Raw genomic sequence first — 19,825 nt, 5'->3', positions numbered from 1 at the left:
AAGAACGCGAAGACAAAATGCGACATCCTTTTCTCTTTTTTTCTTTCTTTTTTTAACGAGAGCTGTTTAAGCGTGAGGTTCCCCGCTTTCGCGTTCGCATAAACTCGCGTTGCCTAGCAACAGCTTGGCACAGCTGCGCCTCGCTTCGCCGAGTGCGCCGCCTAGCAACACGTTGGAGGAAGGAAAGGAGTGGGAGAGGAGAACAGAAGTGAAGTGGAGGAGGACAAGAAATAAATAAAACAAAATAATATTTCCTGGCAAGGCGGGATTCGAACCCAGGCACCCACGGTCCTAAGGCGGGCGTCCTAACCGTTCGGCTCTCCAGCCTTTCTTGCTTTTAGGGGCGAAGCACCTTAAGGCCGAGGCTTGTCTGTCCATCCGTTTGACGCCCGTGTCCGTGCTTACACAGCACGGTGTGAAATCGAAACATCAGGTTCAACAATAGACTAATATCAATCATAGTTGTGACAGAACAATATAAAACACATGCAAGCACGAAATCTTCATACTAGTCGGCGACTTCAACATAGAAATTATGAACCTTGGGACCTAGCTTTGTCGTCGACTCTCACTGTACGCTGTCACGGTAATAGAAAACCGTTGCTATAATCGAAACATACATTTGTGTATGTGAATAAAAAAAAGGTTTATAATAGACGAACATCAATCATAATTGTGACGAAAGAATATAAAGCACCTACACGCCCATACCCTTTATACTAGTCGGCGACTTCAACGTAGCCATTATGGACCTTAGGACCCAGCTTTGTCGTCGACTCTTTATGTCATTTTATGTCACCTTATATGACTCAATTTACATTATATGGGGCATAGGCGTACGCAGGGTTCCCCATCAGGGGGGAGGGGGGGGGGCGAAGGTTCATCGCAGCGCCCCCTCCCCCTTACTAAGTCAACGTACGAGGCAGATTTTGCGCCTCTTCTCCCTCTTAGGTGACTAGGGGGGGTCAATGTATGGGGCAGATTTTGCGTCCCCCCTCCTAGGTTACTAGGGGGGTGGGGGCGGCCCCCCCTGCCTCCCCTGTGCGCACGCCTATGATATGGGGCGATGCTCGGGTAACGTACGGTTACTCACCCAAACGATACCCAGAGCTTCGCCCAGTCATCATGATTCACTTCGTGGAGATGCGTGTTTTCTTTTTACTGTACTCGGCTATCCAGGCACGCTATTAGAACAAGCATTTATGGGAACCATATAATTGCGTTGCTATGAGCGAGAGATCGAGAAAAATATAGAGAAAAAATAGAAAGAGAGATATGAAAAAAGACAGAGAGAAAGCAAAAGAGAGAGAGAGAGAGAGAAACAGAGAAAGTAAGAGAAAGAAATAGATACAGAGGGAAAGGAAGAGATAAAATGAAACAGAGAGAGAAAGCAAAGTATAGTACCGCAAGAAGGCAGGAAAGGGAAGTGAGAGTGACGAGGAGGGGAGGGGCGAAGCGTAGCATAGACATGTATAGTATAGTACAGCAAGAGGTGGGAAATGATAGTGAGAGTGAGGAGGAGTGATGTGTTGATGAAGAGGAGGGAAGGAGGAGGGGAAAGGATGATAGGGAGATGGTGAAAGGGCATGCAACAAAATCGTAGTCTATAGTTTATCAAAAACAGGCTTCTCCCTCGAAAGTCTCATGCAACAAATTCCTCTGCTAACGCTATTTCACCCAGCAAGAAGTATATAAGAGAAAAAAAAAACTTCGATGATTATATACGACGACTACGACAATGATGATGTGGAGGAGGAGGAGAAGGAGGAGGTACACTGCCGGGATTGTCATTGCGTTCCGAACTTAAGCGCCTGCGCGGTAGTCGCCGAAGTCCTGATAAATCAGTACGACTAATTATTGAAGCTAAGAAAATAATCGAATCAGGTGATCTATGCGTCAGCGTTGCCTCCATTTCATTATCGCCAAAAGAGTTACGCTACTTGAATGCGACTGCGCATTGAGGCACGTTGACGGCGCGCGTGGTGTATAAATATGTTCTGTGCTCTTTCGAAATAAATCTATGTTGGAAGTGGCGCTCCGTGTGTGTGTTCCTATTCTTCGTCCGTGTCTTATTCGCGCCTTAAAACTTCAAATAGGAGAATTGATTAATGTGAGGAACCTTGGCGATGCAATCTCATTTAACATGCGTGTCTAACCCGCATGCTCTGGGTGATTATAGTACCTAGCTGGAGGAATGCGCGCGCGAACGAAACCGCTACGCTGGTATAACGTGTATGTAACACGCCTATCCAGCTGAATAGACTTCGTATGCTTTGCATCGCCTATTTCGCGTTACACGAAGCAGGCACATCTGAGCGCGAGACGAATGCCACGAAGAAATAACGCCCTTCACGTTCGCACTTTCGTCAAATAAGGCTAATGGCCCCTTTCGTGCCATCTCTATGACGTCATGCGCTTTCGATGTCGAAAAACGGGAAGCTCCCGATGGCGGATGCTATATAAGCTGCAGCTGCTGCTGTCGTGCATGCGCTCCCGCCTTCGCAACAAAAATAGCGGAATTAGCGTATAAGGTGGCTCACTTGCGCACCGACACTGTCTAGCAGTTACCTGAATCAAGGGGGCGACGTCAAAGGAACAAGCAGTCAATGAATGAACCCCGCACGATACGACGCGTCGTTGCTGCTATTTATATGATTATACTGGTGTACGTACACCGATTCTGAGAAGTGCTCGAGCGTATTGAGAAGGAATACACTTATGCACGTCAGTGCTAACGCGATATCGCTGTGTGCTTTGCTATTTTTACAGTCGCTCCTTGGAATTCCCATGGGCGAATGACGTATACGTGGGGGTCTTTCATGCGTGCGAAGTAGACGTATTTCTTAGTGCAATGATAGATTAACATATATGCGTATAGCTTCTGCAGGTATTGAAACCTGACCCTTAGTAGCCGTTTAGTAGCTGTTTTACACTACTCTCCGCATCAGTATGTAGCTTAAAGGGACACTAAAGGCAAATAACAATTCATGTCACAGTGAAAGCTCAATGTATGACAACGTCTAAAACGGCAGTATTATCAACAGCAGTGCCCTACTTACCAAGAAATTAAGCTAAATGTATCACACGATGAGAGCCACGAGTGGGACATTTTGGAAGTGATCCCGATGACGTGGGAGAGTCTGAACACAAATAATCACTAGTAATCAAACTATAGCTTCAATAAAAAAAGAACCTTCCGTGCATCAAGAGACGTAATAAAATGCTGCTCGTTCATTTCTGTTTGATTTATGGAAAAAAGGAACCTCTTTGGCGTTGCCATGGGGAACGGCACGCGTGGCTCAAAAGTTCCGTTTTCGCCGAACTGCACTTCGCCCGGCGCCCTGCTTCGCTCACGTGGTCGCGTCTCAGTGCTATAGTTTTGGTATCGCGTACTGCAGCGTGTGTTTTGCACGCTCGTGAAAGTCGCTCTGACAGAAAGTTCGACAAAATACCGCATGCATGTGATGTTGCCGTATGCCCGAATGGTGCACGCCGCCAGTGCACGCCGCCGCGCAATAAAGGCGGGCAACGTTGGGCACGGCAGCAGTGACGTATGAAAGTTTGATTACAGGCGGGTGATTTGAAGTGCGCTAACGCAATGCGGACCACTAAGACGTGATTTTATTTCAAAATAAGCACTTCCTTGGCACAAAAGTAGCACTACGAGGTTTCTGGACCGCTATTTCAACACTCAACGTCGTCTTAATATTTGCCTTTAGTGTCCCTTTAATGGATGTGTTTATCGCTACTGTTGAAGTTTATACGCAAATATATTGGTCTATGCCCGTCTCGACTTTGAAAAGACGGGAAGCTGTGTCGTCGGACAAGCCTATACGCGCATGGTTTCAGTGTATAAAGGTGCAAATATTCTTTCATTTAGGACATAAGCCGCCAACCTCCTCTAATATAGCAGGGATGCAAATTCATTCATGTTTATACATACAAAACTTATGACAATACGCACACACCACACTGCAACATAGAATTATCCAATTCATTGTTATAAAAAAAAACAACGGTCTAGGAGTTTCACCAATTTACGACAAATAACACGGTATTTTAAATTAGCAACGTAGTGAACTAATGTCAGCCTTCTCGTACAAAATTACGCTTGTATCACGTGCCGAAGTGCGTAAAATTAAGAATCTTCCCGGCCGACGCACTTGTCGCGGATCCGCCTATTTTCACGACGCCACGGCGCATGCGCCCTTCTCCTAGCGGAAAAGTCGCGAAACGCCTCTTGATCTCGGAGGCTATCGTTCTGGCTATCCCTACCACAACCCTTCCAGAACAGCAGAGGGTAGCACAGGAAAATGAAGAAGGCGGATTGAAGAAGCTGAACAAGAACGACGCTCGACTAAGAAGCACTCGCGACAGCACGCATGCTATCCACCTTTCTTTGACGTCATGCTTTCATTTTGTATGACAATAGCGTTCATGCCATTCTTGTTTCTGCTTCGCATTGTCTTCCTCTACTATACGGTATCAAAATAAAAGCAAGAAGTAAACATGAACGGACGCAGGGCAAATGTGAATGAAGCGGCTTCGAGAGTTCCTCTTTCACATCTGGCGCGTCGCGGCTCTCGTTAAGAGACAGTATACGTTCAAGCCCGGAAATTAGCTGTCGTATAGAGACGGGGCTGCTTCCACTTATCAGCAAAGCACGTTGAATGGAGCACCCACGCACAAACAATTTTTCTCAAACAGCGTGTATTCAACCATATGTGGCCACCTTTTTCCTCTCACTGACGAAAAAAGGTCAGCCGTGTACGTGTTCAAACACACACGTATTCCCCTTTTCATTTCGCTGAAAGGAAAAGTCACTTTATACTCTTAGAGCACTCGGAACAACCGACGCCGAGTCACCCATTCATTTTGTGAGACACGTCACGCTATCACTCCGTTCTGAAGAACGATGCGAGACCTTATGCGTTCGACGTATGCACCAGACGGAACGTGACATTTGCGCCTCGCTCCGGGGGATATAGCTCGACAGTTCTAGGTTCTAGAAGACCGCAAATCCACGCGCGTCTTCGTTTGAGATGAATAGAAGCGAAAAAAAATGCAAAGCAGAAACAAGCAGTTGGCAGAAACGTTGTTATCAGACGTCAGTCGGTTCTTTCCTCCTCCAGCAACTATAAAATTGAATAAGGCTTATTCCTTGGTGTAGGTCACCTGTGCGAGACAGAAATGCCGAGATAGGTAGCAGAAAAAGTAGTTCTTTATTTTTTTTTTTGCTTACGTCGTGCAAGCGCATGTGTCCATGTCGACGTGTGTAGACGAGCATGAACGGCATCGCTCTCTTCTGAGTGTGTGCCTCGGCCTGTTTTGCGCCATAACAAAGAATCGCGCTAACACGGAGGCAACGCTCTTCGGTGCAGCCGCATACAATGTGGGCGCACAAGCTCTCCCTCCTGTGCGCGTATAAATCCGCAAGTGTATCTTGTTGTGGTTGTTCTATTAACTGCTTCATCCCATTGTTTAATGCCTGAGTTCGATCGCAAAGAAAGACTTTTTTTATGTCTTGTGGAGCGTACTATACTCAAGGGAAACAATGAAGGTGTTCGAGAGACTCACCGACCTTAGACACTTACATTCAAGCAACCATTCGTAAGCCGTTTCTCAGAAAACTCACTCGCTCACAGCTTAAACAATTCCATACGAAACTAACCCACAGAGCTTCACAACAGCGTACCCCGATTCCACCGCATGGCTTTGGAACGTGACACTATATGCGACTAATACAATAGCTATATTGTATTAGTCGCATATAGCTATAGCTATATTGCATTAGTCGCTACAAGCTTTACTAGCTAGCAGCTAGTAAAGCTTGTAATTTTTGCCGTTACTAACCAGGAAAGCTTTCTTGGTGTGTTTAACTAAGTAACTACTAAGCCACCCACGCTGCCAGATCTTTCGTAATGCCGCACTATAATTTGCCGTAATCGTGAAAGTCTTTAGGAAATTTAGACAAACTTTAATTTTATTGATTATCTTGGAATAAAAGTTTCGTGCTACGTGATGGCACACATACAAGCAAATAGAAGGGCACAGAATGATGAGTAGAAAACATAAACTATTCTTCTCAATTTTATGGCTGCTAATAAGTACACAGTGTTCTACCCCAAAGTAGGAGCATAAATAGCCTTCAAGCTACTGCTAGAGTAAAAATCAGCTATATACGTAGCAGTCTTGATATTCTGTGTGTGCGTTTGCGTGTGTTCTCGTTTGTGATCCATTCATGCCTCTAAGTATGCTGTTGTGATGCGTACTTACCATGGTTATTACATGAAGTAATTAGTGGTCATTAGTTAATGTACGAGGACAATTCCACTTCGTTTTTTTTTTTTTTATCGTATAGATACTTTTGTAGTAGAATCATCTTGATATGGCAATGCACACTCACATAGAAACAAAATAGGCGCAAACTTCTAACTGGCTTTTTGTGGTCCGCTAGAGTTAATACGGTTACTAAGTTGCTAGCGCAGTTACTAACAACTTAGTAATGGACTAACCGTTCGAGTCAGCATCCCGCGTAGTCACGCATGTCAAAAGTGAGCAGCAGTTAAAAATAATGATTTCACGGGGATCAGAACAGTTAGAAATTCTTAGATACAAAGCTTAAGTGTCATTGGTTTTCGTTTTGTACCTACGTTATCGAATCGAGTCGAGAGCTCCCCTTGAAACGTCTGTACTTATTGGCTGCAGTGTATTAAACGTGTGAATAAGGTATGACTCTATATGTTCTGTCTCTCTGTAAAGTTTGAGCTCAGTATGTAAAGGCTGAGCTCATCGAAGTTGTGACCTGCGAGACTAAAATGCTGCGTCACTGTTTTCGTTAATTTCTTCGCCGAGTCTGCGAGATGCCCGTTGAATCTAATATTAACGGGACGTCCTGTTTCACCCATGCACTGTTTGTGACAAAGTGAACATTCGAGCATGTAGATAACGTTTTACCTATAGGTGCGTGAAAGCGATTTTATATGATGGACGGAATCACTCCCGGTGCCTTTAACTATAACGTCGTTTTGAGGGTGTTTGCAAGTCTTACATCTGGGACGAGAACAAACAGATATGAGGGCAGCAGAATGAGGGTAAACCCTAATTCCGGAATAACTGTGCATTGAAAGTCAGGTACACAGAATCAAGTTGTTATTGATACATGTGATCAAAATTTGGAAGCGTGTGCAGAGTTTATTCTAGCATTCCAGAGTTTATTCCAGACTACAGGTCTAAAACAAAATGCAGCCGCTAAAAGGGGCTGTTAAAGGGGTCATGAACCACTTTTCCAGGTAATGATCTAATGGCCTCAGTATCGGAGTGTACTGCCTCCCGAATCGATTGCCGCAGAAATTTCTCGAATCCGTCAAGAATCAGCGGAGTTACGGGGGTTTGGCGCACGCTCCCAGCGCTTTCTCTCTTTTCTCGTGCCGGCGAGCGCACTGGAAGCTAGACAGGGAGGGATGGCATGGGGGAAAGAAGTTACGCCAGCGCGCGTCATGAAACGCGATCGCTCTCCCGCTGTGATTCGCTTGCGCGAGTGCGGCTACCGTGTACTGAGGAGTGCGGCGCCGGCAAGTGGTGGCACCCCGCGGCAAGAAGCGCATCTGATCCGAACGCCGCTCTCGATTTACGTCGGCTATCGGCCAATAAGCATGCTATGTCTCTTGCTACGTACAGCGGACAGACGCCCCGCCCACCGACGAGAGTGAGAACCGGCCTCTGTTTGAAAAGAGGGTGCCTGGGGAAACGGCAACTTCGCGCTCCGCTTGTGGCCATTACGCGGCGCGCACGACTGTAATATTTGGCAGAGCAGTTCATAGCCGTGTCAGCTTTCCGCAGGATGTGTTTTTTCAATCAGCCCAAGGGGTGCTTCATGACCCCTTTAAGGTATATGCATCCGGTGACGGGAGGGAGGGTGCTCGCAAAGGTTGTAAAGACTCCTTTATCATCCGCTATTCATTTCATCGTTTCAGTTATCGCAGCATGCACCGGAAGCATAACATGCATCAGGGGCGTAGTTAGACATTTTTTTCGGGGGGGGGGGGGGCACCTCCTTGATCTGAAGTGGGGGTCGGGCAGGCAGATGTGATCGAGTGTCATTTTGAGCTCTGTATGCCATGGCAAAAAAAAATTTCCCCCCCACTGACTACGCCCCTGACATGCATGCTGTTCTTGCCACCAGGTAAGCTGCGCCACTTTTCAGAAAATAACTTATCTCTGTTTCTCCAATAACAGCCCTTTCTTATACATCCACCGCTCAAAGCAGGCTGACTTTGGTGGTATTGGCGGCGCACGGACCATGCATGGCCGGATGAATGAGAGAAATGAAAACCGCATTCGAATACAATACGGTTATGCGTTATTCTGGCTCTGAAGTACATAACCACGCTGCCAAGAATCATAAAGAGCGAACAGCTGGCGGTATCACACTTAGTGTCGTTAATTTCGCTGCGAGTTTACGATTGTATCAAACGCTGTGGCACGAACCACAACGGATGACCATTAAGCCAATGTTGCCACCGGCGCACATGCGCTATGTCGATGTCGTGGCGTAATTTTCTGGCGCAGCAATTTCCGGAAAGGAAGATCCCATGTTGGACAGTGATTGCGATGGCTTTATTACCTATAGCTGAACTCTTCAGATTATATAGTATACAGGACACAACTTAACAAGGCAGGAGAGGCCCCGCCCCTGACCGAAGTGCGACCACCGATAATGCATCCGCGACTAAAGAAATAATCCCGCTAATGTTCTCGGCCCCATTCTCAGACGGCGGAGTCACCGGCAGTACGGTCGATGACGTCAGTCTAGATTTCGCGCTCATTGGTGCAGGCTCATATTCATCCGCGTTTGAGAAGGAATTAAGTACCGCTCCCTTCTAAAGTTTTACCAACTATAGGTACTTATATGGTTACACAATTATTTGATGATTGTGATCAAGACCATCATCGTCATGCATCGTTGCAAACAATGCGCGGCTGAAGCTTTGGCACTGAGTAACATACTCCCTGCGAAATCCTCAATACTATGTATACAAACCTCCCAACATAATGATTAAGATGTTTATTAGGAAAACTTAATTAGTGACACGCTTGTGTTTACGTTGCTGTGCACGTTCCATCAGCTTCTCGCCTGCAATTTGTTGGAAATTCCGGAAGGTACAAATGAAACAGAGAAACGTAAAGGGGTATAATACAATTATACCTTATATTTTGGCAACTCGAATACACCTTGTGGCTAAAAAAACGCCAGGCCTGCGCGGAAAGCGCAGCACAGTCACAGCGAAAGCTGGAACAGCGGCACTTCTAGAGCCCGTTGTAAACTCTCTTGGGGCTACTAATTCAAATACACTAGCAAGGTACCCACTACGCCGTGAATCATAATTTTCTAAAGTTGGGAAGCATCCACTACGCCATTATTCCTCATTCTGCGGAGAAGCGAGGTACCAGCTACACATCTGCAAGACATTATGTGCATTTTGTTGATGCGACGGCTGATGACGATGAAGAATTATGGCTGAGCCCTTTGTAATGGGTTGGAAGCTTTAAACGACCCACTAGTTATGTAATTCGCTTTGTGTGAAGTCCGGTCGTTATTTCACTCTGCCACCGCGCTATATAACATACGTTAACATGAGAAAGAGAGAGGGAGAGAGCGAAATAACTTTATTGAGACCCTGAGTAAATGGATCATGGGGGCCTTATGGGCTACCTTGGCAACGAATACAAGTGCACTTGCGAGGAACCCACTACGCTACAAATCATCATAATTTTTGCGAAGTAGGGAAGCAGCCACTATGCCACTTTTCGTCATTCTGCGGAGAACCATGGTGCCCGCTAAACACCTGTAAGGCATTATCTGCATTGTTGATGCTGTGCCTGATGACGATGAAGAATTATGTCAGAGCCCTTTGTAATGGGTTGGAAGCATTCAACAATGCACTCGTTGCGCAATTCGCATTGTGTGACGCCTGGTTATTCTGCTCTTCACGCTTATTACACTGGTTCGTTCCCGACATGAAACCTGTATAGGGCCTTTTGCAAAGGAGTTTCAAGCACCGGCATGGCTCTGTGCAGGCCCGTAGCCAGGAATTTTTATCGTGGGGGGGGGGGGGGGGCTTGCTGAAAACCTTGACTATTTGAGAAAAAGACCTATTTTCATTATTTATTTTCGGTAAAAACACCTACTTCACCAAAATTTCGGCGAGGGGGGCAGGCCTCTAGGCCTCCCCCCCCCCCCCCCTGGCTACAGGCCTGGCTCTGTGGTAGAATATATATATACTGGGCTCCCACGCAGAGGACCCAGGTCCGAACCCCGTCCATTTCAGATATTTTTTCCTTTTTTTTTTCTTATTTCGCGCGACAGCGGATACGGACACCGGCGGCGGACAACTGTATGCGGCGCCAGAAACGGCCGTTGTTGTGATCTCATAGCAGCTTTCGCTGCAAAAAGTATGCCGTTCGCCGACAAAGGGATACATTTATGGAAATGAGACGTTATTCACTTAATACCTTGTGGGGATTCTCGATACGTCGCCGACTCCTCGCCACGGCAATTGAGACGCGGAGTCGAATATGAGACGCCGCAGCACTTAATTCAGGCCCGTAGCCAGGCATCTTTTTTTTTTCGGGGGCGGGGGGGGGGGGGGGGTGCACTCGCTGAAAACCTTGACTTTCTGAGAAAAACACCTATTTTCATAATTTATTTTTGGTAAAAACACGTACTTCACCAAAATTACGGGGAGGGGTGGGGGCTAGGGACCCTTCCCCCCCCCCCCCCCTGGCTACGGGCCTGACTTAATTACAATGACAATCAAGTCACGTGGTGCTAAGCGTGTGATGGATCATGCGAGGCTATCGCTTTATTAGCTTGCGGAGCTTACGATCAACGAAGAGTCAGTGACAGGCCATCGCAGCAGTGCGCATGCGTGACGCGTCCGCTACGCCGGAGCCAGGTTTGACCGTCGATAGTTCGCGAGTGTGATGCCCGCTGTATAGCCAGTTTCTGTTACTCCCATTGTGAACTTAATGTCTAATGCCATGTTTGTCGTGTTCCTAAATTTGAGCTAATAAATAACGTACCTTTTCTGTGCTCTTGCTCGCGCCTGCTCTTGATGAGGATTATACTGCACAACCCAACCAAGGATCCAGGTCACTTCAACTTCGGTGTGGTCCCGCCCAGTTACACTAGCGGTATGCCGTTGCTCTCCCCCACCTCCTTGCCTCAATGTTATAAATAGAGACAAAGTACTGCTTGCGGTTTCACTTTCAAGCAGTAACTAGTAATATTGTCACGCATTATAGCATTTGCTATAAGGATTACTAGAGGGCATTCTCGAAAAACGATCTTTCAGTTACCGCTAAAATTATCGTTGGTGTGTGGACTTGTTTAGCCTCAGTGCTCAAGTCGTCAAAGGGGCTGGTGAAGTTATTTATTATGATTAATCTTTCAAAACTTGCAAAAGTAAATCCGCGCACCGCTCATCATACCCATGTCAGCGGAGCTGCCAGTAGACAATAACGCCATATATAGTTCTCCCTATGCAGTAATTCTTGTGGAAACCTATAAATGGCATCAATTTTCTCTGATCGGCAAGCTGGTATGTGCTCTATTGCTTCTATAGAGTTATCATTTAAAAATGTGAAAACCGCAATTGCTCGAAGTGCACTGAAAATATATACTAGATGATTTCATACCAGTATACTACCGAAACTTTCGAGTAGAGATGGCCAGCGACCACCCATTTTTCGGAAGAAGTCAAGGCAGTCATTCAGAGGGACGCAAAATCGGTTAAAGTCGGGCCCCTTCGACTTCCGCATCAACCTGTAGCAGGCAAGCGTCGGCCTGCGCTGTGAACAGCAGTGATTGTGTGCATATGCTTTCTTGCTATACCGTTTTACATCCTACCACATTCCCAATGTAGGGTAGCAAACCGGTCGTTTGTTCTGTCTAACCTCCTCGCCCTTCATAGGCGTGCGCAGGGTTCCCCATCAGGGGTGGGCGAAGGTTCATCGCAGCGCCCCCCCCCTCCTTAATAAGTCAAGGTATGGGGCAGAGGGGCAGACTTTGCGCTTTCCCCCTGCTCTTAAGTAACTAGAAGTGGCGGGGGCGCCCCCCCCCCCCCCCCCACAACGTGCGCACCCCTATGCTGCCTTTCCTTCTTCTTTCATCTCTCCTCAATTCACCATACATAGCCGCACCCGGCTCCTTAATACGTTTGAGATGTCTCCACGTGATCGTGAGAATATCACGTGATATTCGTACAGTATGACAGCCAACAAGGTGTAGTCACCATGCCGCCGTCGTCAAGCATTAAGGTAGGTGTTGCGACGTGTCGCTCCCGCCAGTATTGCTGCCACCGTCTTTGTTAAGAGCTGTGGGTCCAATTTCGAGAGGCTATTTTGCCTGTGAGTGCCCTATATGCGATTCGCCGCGACAGCGTTCGCTAATAGTATAAAGATATTATTCGAATAATATATTCTTTCGAACAAATCTTCCACGTAATAGGTATTTGTGAATACGACCCATATCTTGGAATGTAAGCGTAATGAACAAACGGCCAAATTTGGAAAAGGCGGGAGGTACAGATATTTTGCAGCTGTTGTTCACGGTGAAATGCAACTAATATGCTTGAACTTCCAGTCAAAGTGTACATCTGCTTTATATCCATCGGCTTTGGTTTGGGAAGTTCAAACATATCGATGAATGAACTAACCTAATCAATAGTCAATGAGCTCGATTTCAATTGTCATTTGTGAAAGCGATAAATACGACGCGAAATATACGTTAGAGTCCAGTGCTCTTTTTGCTGTCTCTAAAATATCACCGTGCACTATGTAGACGATCGCTAAAATCGTCTGAAACAATAAGCTCTATAGTTTTTAAATTGTGTTGTCATACAGGTGAAGCACAATACAATGGTTGTACTGATGTACAATACTTTTATTAGCCTTTAATGTTTATTCCCAGTTAGACTTCTCGTCCCTGTTCGATATCTTATCCAGGGTTAACGGCCTTCGATAGCATTAGCAGTGATCTCTCTCTCATTTGACGACGAGTGTTTATGGCTGTGTACAATTCGCATCGAGCCAGAAACGATTGAACGTGATTGGGTGACAGGGTGTCTAAAGAATGAAGCTCCCAAAGCGCCGAGGATGAACAAATCTAGAATTATTTCCTTTATTCTTGTCTCACGATGCTTATAAATACAAAGCCCATTCATGGCCGATCCACGTTCCATGTACAATAAATTATATGATGATCTCAAAACAACTTATATATTATTGGCACGTGCAAGTGACTTGGTTTCGTCAAAGCTGACACTGATAACGAGATCAGATGATAACGAAAGGAAGGATAACCGCGTGCACACCAGAACGTACGTATACGCGTATACATACAAACACGAACGGTGTACAAAATATATTCATCTAAACAGTCTTGCACAAACAACAAATTGTTGGCATCGCAAAGAAAACATTCTTTTTGCTTTCAGGTTAAGCAGAATAATACCTAGTCTGTATTATGGCGTCTTCATAAAGCTCTAGTGACAGGAGCTCTCAAAGCAGTTATGCGAACAGTCTCATCAGGTGCCCTGTAGTAAAGCTCAAATTGAAGAATACTATAAAGCTATAGCAAGAACAATCACGTGTTCTCCTACGAAAATCAAATCTTGCTCGAAAATAAACATCATGAAGGTGACAGGCACCAAACTTCGCCCACGTTGCACGTATGCCTCAGTCCATTCTTAAAGGTGCATATGGTATATGCTAGCAATAAAGCCAAGAGAGCAGAAACGTCTTTTCGTTTTCTAGTTTGTTTTTCGAATGCGCATATATGACGCTAACAGATGCACAAATAATCCTACATGACTTCATGACCTATCACAGCTGTAGCTCATAATAAAATTCGAAGTCAGCCATAATGCCCGTTCACTATCTGCTCGGACCAATACAAATCGCATGTCACAACTGTCCGCTCTATAAAGTCGCGGGCACACAATGTGATGATGGTCAACTTGCGTGGCGACATCTGTATGCACGGCCGAGTGGATGCAACAGTCAGTTCGTCTATGGGAGCTACAAGTTCATACAAAATGTCCCTACAACAAAGAAGGCAGTTTTCGAAGTCATGCGCCCACATGTGAGCGCCGCGATCGATGACATAAAAACGCACGCACTTGGTCCATGATATAGCTCATTGACAGCGTAAGCTGTGTAAGATAGCTTGCACTAACGTCATGAAACGGGCGCGTTGGAGCACCAACATGGTGGTACGCGAGCTTTGTGATGTCGCGTTAGTGTTGTCAGTACATCGCATGATGGTTCTGTCGCTATTCATGCACAGAGGCCCAGTAACGTTCCAGTGAAGTCGTTATCACACTGAAGCAGGTTAATCGCCGCGTGATTATAATGCCTTGACGTCATCTAAGCCGCCGTGTCGGAGCCATGTTGTTGCTCGATGACGTCACGTGCAAGCTATCAATAGTTAATATCGATGCTTGTTCTCAAAGGGATCGATGAAAATGTTCACAGCCTCTCTTTCATCCGCGTTTCCGGATAAGCAGTTACGCTATTCGCGCACCTCACGAGGGCTCGAGAGAAGAAGCGCCTACCTCAAGCCGGGCGTCGTGCGGTTTGGGCCTGGCCAGGGACGAATAGAGGCCGAACAGATGGGCGGCCGCCGACGGAACCGTGGACATGGACTGCGGATCGTCGAGCAGGGAGCCCGCTGCAGCTGCGGCGGCAGCTGCCGCAGCCATGGCCGCGTGTCCCGCGTAGCCCGGAGGCAGACCGGACTCGACCGACTTGAGGAACGGATTGAGCGCGAACAGCGACGACGACGTCGAAACTGGCGGCGTGGGGCCCAGGTGCTGCCGGCAGTTAGGGTCGGCCGCGCCTCCGGCGTACGGCGAGCCGCAGCCGCACGGCATCAGGTACGACAGTCCAGCTGCCGAATAAAGAGACGCTGCTGCAGCATGGGCTGCAGCGGCCGACGACGACGTCGGGCAATACGGCGACGCGTACGAGGGCGGCAGGAACGCCTTGAACGCGGGGGACGCCGCAGGGTCCGACGTCGGGGTCGTAGACGCCGAGGATGCCGGGGGTGACGACGAGGAGGCGGTCGCCAACAGCGAGGACGGAGAACTCAGCTTGCGTCCACCGGAGCCGATGACAACGTCATCGCACGATGACGGCCGGTTGTTGTTCTCTTCCGCGTGGCACGACCTCGGAGAGGCGGATCGCGCTTGCGACGGCGACGGAGATGGCGAAGGCTGCTGCTGTTGCAGCGAGGCGACTGCGGCCGGGTGCTGCGGAAACGGAATGGCGATCCGCGGATGCGGTGGGAAGAGAGACCGGGGCAGGCCCGCTGCCAGGCCGAGGTAGTCTCCCGGACCCGGGATGTAGGGCAGGGCGAAAGGAAACCTGTGGTGGTGCGCGTCCTTCTTCAGCATGCTCTTGGGCTTCCGGCGCGGCTTGTACTTATAGTCCGGGTGCTCCTTCATGTGCAGTGCCCTGAGTCGCTTGGCCTCCTCGATGAAGGGCCGCTTGTCAGACTCGGACAGGTGCTTCCACTCGGTGCCCAGCCGCTTGGAGATCTCCGAGTTGTGCATCTTGGGATTCTCCAGCGCGATCTTGCGTCTCTGGGCACGCGACCACACCATGAAGGCGTTCATAGGACGCTTGACGTGCGAGTCGGCGGACGACGAAGAGGACGACGACGAAGAAGGTGCTGACGTGAGCGGCGCCGGACGGAGCGGAGAGGGCCCCCCTCCGCCGGAGGTCGGCGGTATAGATGACCGCGCACCCAGGTCGCCGATGTGACCGCGGTCCAAGAGGGACAACGGGATGCCATGCGGCGCACCGGAGTCCCTAGGCGTCGCAGGCGGCGGCAGGGCTCCGTACGGAAAGCGATAGTCGAATCCCGCGAACGGGAACGCGGCCGACACGACGGAGGCAGGATAGGACGCAATCTTGACGCCTTGCACGAGGGGCTCCCGCGATGCGGGATCCGCGCACACCACAGGAGCAAATTAGCCAACACACAACACGGCGTTCGCGGAGCAGGAGCGCCCCAGCCTCGTAGTCCTCGGTTCGAGGCCGCGGGCGTGCGCGATGCGGGGCGTGCCTCGACGAACGATTCCGCTGCTACGTCAGGCGGCGGGGCCGTTGAACCACGGCTGAGTCACTGTCGTCGTCGTAGCCGATGGACAACTGACGCAGAAGTTCATGCCAGAATTGTGCTGAAACTTGCTGACGGGGGCAGTTGTAGGAATCCTCTCTGCGCACACGCGAAGCGTAGGCACGATCAGCGAGCCGCTGGCCTGAAGAGAGGTGGTGAACGAGTCAAGAGCAAACTGGCACACGACTGGCGTCGGCGCTACGTCCACAGACCGGAGACGGCGGACGACGTGTGCGACTAGTCGACATCGCGGCGTCACTCCAAAGCGGCACGGTGAGAAAGAAGAAAGGGTCGTGGGGAAGAGGAAGGCACCCCCTGCGACGCGCGCAGCGCTCGTGCCGCTTCTACCACAGCCACCGCCGACGACGCCGGCTGCTGCTGCAGCCACCGACGAAACAAGCCAGAGATCCCCGCGTGACGAGGAGCAATGAAAAGAGCGGGAGGGAAAAATGAAGTACTAAAGCTGCGCGTCACCGACGGCGGCGAAAACAAACGCGGAATCCGGCGAGATTCGCGCCGCTCTCTCTCCCACCGCACGCACCGCGCGCGCAGATTGATTCTCTTGGAGCGTCGCTTTGTTATTGGCCTGTTCAGCCGTCGGGAGCCGGTCGCCTCTGACGTCACAGGGTCGGCGGGGCCAATCATGTCGAGTGGCTCAAAGGGCGGGATTGAAGGCGCCGCCACACAATGCCATTGGGTTTTTCAGGAGAGGGAGCAAATATAAGAAGGAGAACAGGCAAGAAAGGAGGAGGAAAAAAAATGTGGCGCTCGCCGGCACGCGCCGGAGGAGCCGTAGCGGCTGGCGCTCGCTCGCAAACGATCGACGCAAAGAGGCGCGCGTGCCACTTCGCTGCGCTACCTCGCCGAAGGTGCTTCAAGTGAAACTGTTGCACCGAAAGTCTCGTTCACCTTCTCTCCCTTGCAGACGCAACTCAGACAGCTGGTGCAGTGAAACATGTATAGCGGTTTGGTGACTCTTTTGTCGGTACGTACAAACTGCAATTAAAGGGGAATGTCTACGATTTACCCTCCACTCACCACCCTTTTGTTGGTGTCGCGATGCCCCTAGGTTGCCCGGTTTCCCACGACACTCGGCTGGCGCATAACTTCGATTCCTTCTTCCAAAGATGCACTTGACAAACTACGTTGTCTACAAGGCTTCTACCAGCTGTAACTGAGGACCGGGAAATTTTTGTCAGACTCGCTTCCACTTCAATATTTCGTATTACAAACCACCCGAGAGACTTGCCTAATGCGAACGTCAGTCAAGCGATATGATGTGACATTTCCCTCGGTGATACATCCTGGGTCAAAAATTATCTTCGAACATTTACACGGCGGTCAAATGCCTCCCTCGTGTCGGGTATATAAAGCAGTTAGTGTCAACGTCTCTTCTTAAATTTGCGTCGCGGAGCAAGAGCAAGACAACGGTGCATACCGTGAACGCGAAGTTTTCGCATTTGAGACAGATATGAGACAAGAACATGGACATTCAGGTTCCATGATTGCGTAGAACGCCGTATATACACAACGATGCACTTTCGACACGATCGACACAAGGCTAGGATCTCAAGACTGCACAATGACGAGAAAGCTGTGAAAGGAGGTGTGTACAATGAGTGTCTCACAAAGCGCCGGAACCCTCAAACGGGTCAAGAATGCCAGCTCGGCGTCGTCGATATTGTACCGCCGATCGATACACCGGCTTCAAGAGTCATATGCGAAAAAAATTAGTCAATTTATAAGCAAAATATTCGATGTGCGGACAACACATGGTCTATATTCACCCCGTATAAGAAGAGAGAGATGGAGGGCAATTATTTGACAGTCTAAGTATAGATTTCTAAAGCCTTAACAGACGTGGCCGCTGCCAGTCACATTGATGGCCGTCAGCCAGAGGCGGTGTTTCACCACCCTAAAGTAACGCCGCCGCCGCCGTCAGATTGCTACACCAGATACAGTTAGGAGCATATGGCTACACAAAACATCCCATCATTCGGCCATGCATACACGTCCCACAATAGCCGACGCTGTTGTAACAAGCCACCCACCGCCTCTCTACGCGGTGGGGAACTTGCGTGTACTATTCACGCAATGTTAAATACCTCCCCTCTCTTCCATTTCTGGCTCGGCCGTTCGTTATTGTATGTACTTTTTTTTCGTTCTGCGCAAAGCCAAACAAAACCCACCCCGCAAGCCGTGAAAGTGCGAAGGCACCGCGCGTATTTCTTCCGCTATTTGATCACGGGAGAGGTGCGACGACCGGGTGAGGCTGTAATGCGTATATCGTCAAGCAGCCACCCCTCCGGTGTTAGCACGCCCATGCGGTATCGACTCGACATGTCCTTGCGTATTTGCTCTCTGTTTCTTTTCTTTGTGTCTTTGCGTATTGCGCTCTTCTGAGTTCCTTTATTATAGTGGACTTCGCTTCAGTAGACAATCGCCGATTTCGAGAAATCAAGGAATGAAACTCGTAGTTCCCTCCATTCCATTCTCTTTGTCCCTCACGCATTTCTGAATTTGTGTAATTGTAATCTTTTGTTTATTCTTGATTTGTGCGTGTGTCCTCAACGCGGAGAACGACTCAATTACGGACCTCCTACAATATCTCCGCGTAGGCATATCTCTAGGAAGACAGAATCAGAACTATTTTTTATTTCAACATCAGGCTCCGAAAAATATACCTAGATGTTGAGGGCGGTCAGCTCAAAGCCACACAACGGCTTGACGAGGCCCACGGTCCCTAAATTTGGCACCAACAGAAGGAAACATGAGCACGGAGCAGCAAGACTAGACTATTGTCTTTTTCTCAAAAAATACAAAGAAAAAGAAAATAATAGCATGTTACATAAAAATACACCTGTTGTCACATAACGTAATGCAGGTGTACATAAGAAACGCATTTTAACGTACAATGTAACGCTGTTTTAATACAATGTGACACATACAATGTAACCCGCTGCTGTAAGTAATGAAACGTATGTTGTTATCATATTACGCACAAAAATGGAAGTTATTAAAGTATTTAAAAAAATGTGAACAATCATAACGACAAGAAAATATAGTACGCGATAAATAACAGCCCACCCCTTCCTCTTAAACGAAATGTTTGCAAGCTTCTTCCTCGTGAACAAGAAAATGCGCAAGCCAATGTGCATTGTTTAAATGGTATGGTAGTAAGTGGCGTAACATCCGTTTACCATATATAATTCGTTCGAGAGCGCAGAGGTTCCCATTCTTCAGTAAGGCGACTCATGCGTAGTTTTTTGTTTACTTTTAGACAAGATTGGTTGCGTAAGAAGTTGTTCTTCCCGGCGACACCAGCGTGATAGCGTCGGACAGCGTCTTTTCGTATAGCAATGAAGCGGACACGCTGTTCAAACTTTAATTTTAGGCCGAGATGAAACGTTTTCATTTTCGTTGTTTTGTTGTTTTTTTTTAAAGAAGTTCATGTTATGGTCTTGACTGTTACGCTAAGTTGTATATTGTATGTACTGCGGGTTAATTGTGATTATAAATTTGGACACTATGTACTTTATGTTTATGGACCCTATAGATATAGATATATACTCTAAGGGCTAAGGAGTATCCGGCGCCTTATTTGCGCCCCAACGTCTCCTTACATCATGTCAATAAAAA

The 19,825-nt window shown here is 48.2% G+C and overlaps 2 protein-coding genes across 2 annotated transcripts in view; both read right to left on the bottom strand.

Annotated features, from left to right (window-relative positions):
• Positions 1-12,596: 12,596 nt before the first annotated feature.
• LOC119387783 (transcription factor Sox-14) lies at positions 12,597-16,595 on the bottom strand. The gene has a single exon (XM_037655295.2). The coding sequence runs from the start codon at positions 15,678-15,680 to the stop codon at positions 14,589-14,591; it is 1,092 nt and encodes a 363-aa protein (XP_037511223.1). The 5' UTR covers positions 15,681-16,595; the 3' UTR covers positions 12,597-14,588.
• The window catches only part of LOC119386150 (uncharacterized), a 33,645-nt gene continuing 29,977 nt past the window's right edge, over positions 16,158-19,825 (bottom strand). Inside the window, exon 6 of the mRNA XM_049414235.1 lies at positions 16,158-16,328. Coding sequence (XP_049270192.1) covers positions 16,158-16,328 — 171 coding nt within the window. The remainder of the gene's footprint in view (positions 16,329-19,825) is intronic.

This window comes from Rhipicephalus sanguineus, chromosome 3, assembly GCF_013339695.2.
Source record: "Rhipicephalus sanguineus isolate Rsan-2018 chromosome 3, BIME_Rsan_1.4, whole genome shotgun sequence".
NCBI classification, from domain to species: domain Eukaryota; kingdom Metazoa; phylum Arthropoda; class Arachnida; order Ixodida; family Ixodidae; genus Rhipicephalus; species Rhipicephalus sanguineus.
This window is presented reverse-complemented; position numbering and strand designations above follow the sequence as displayed.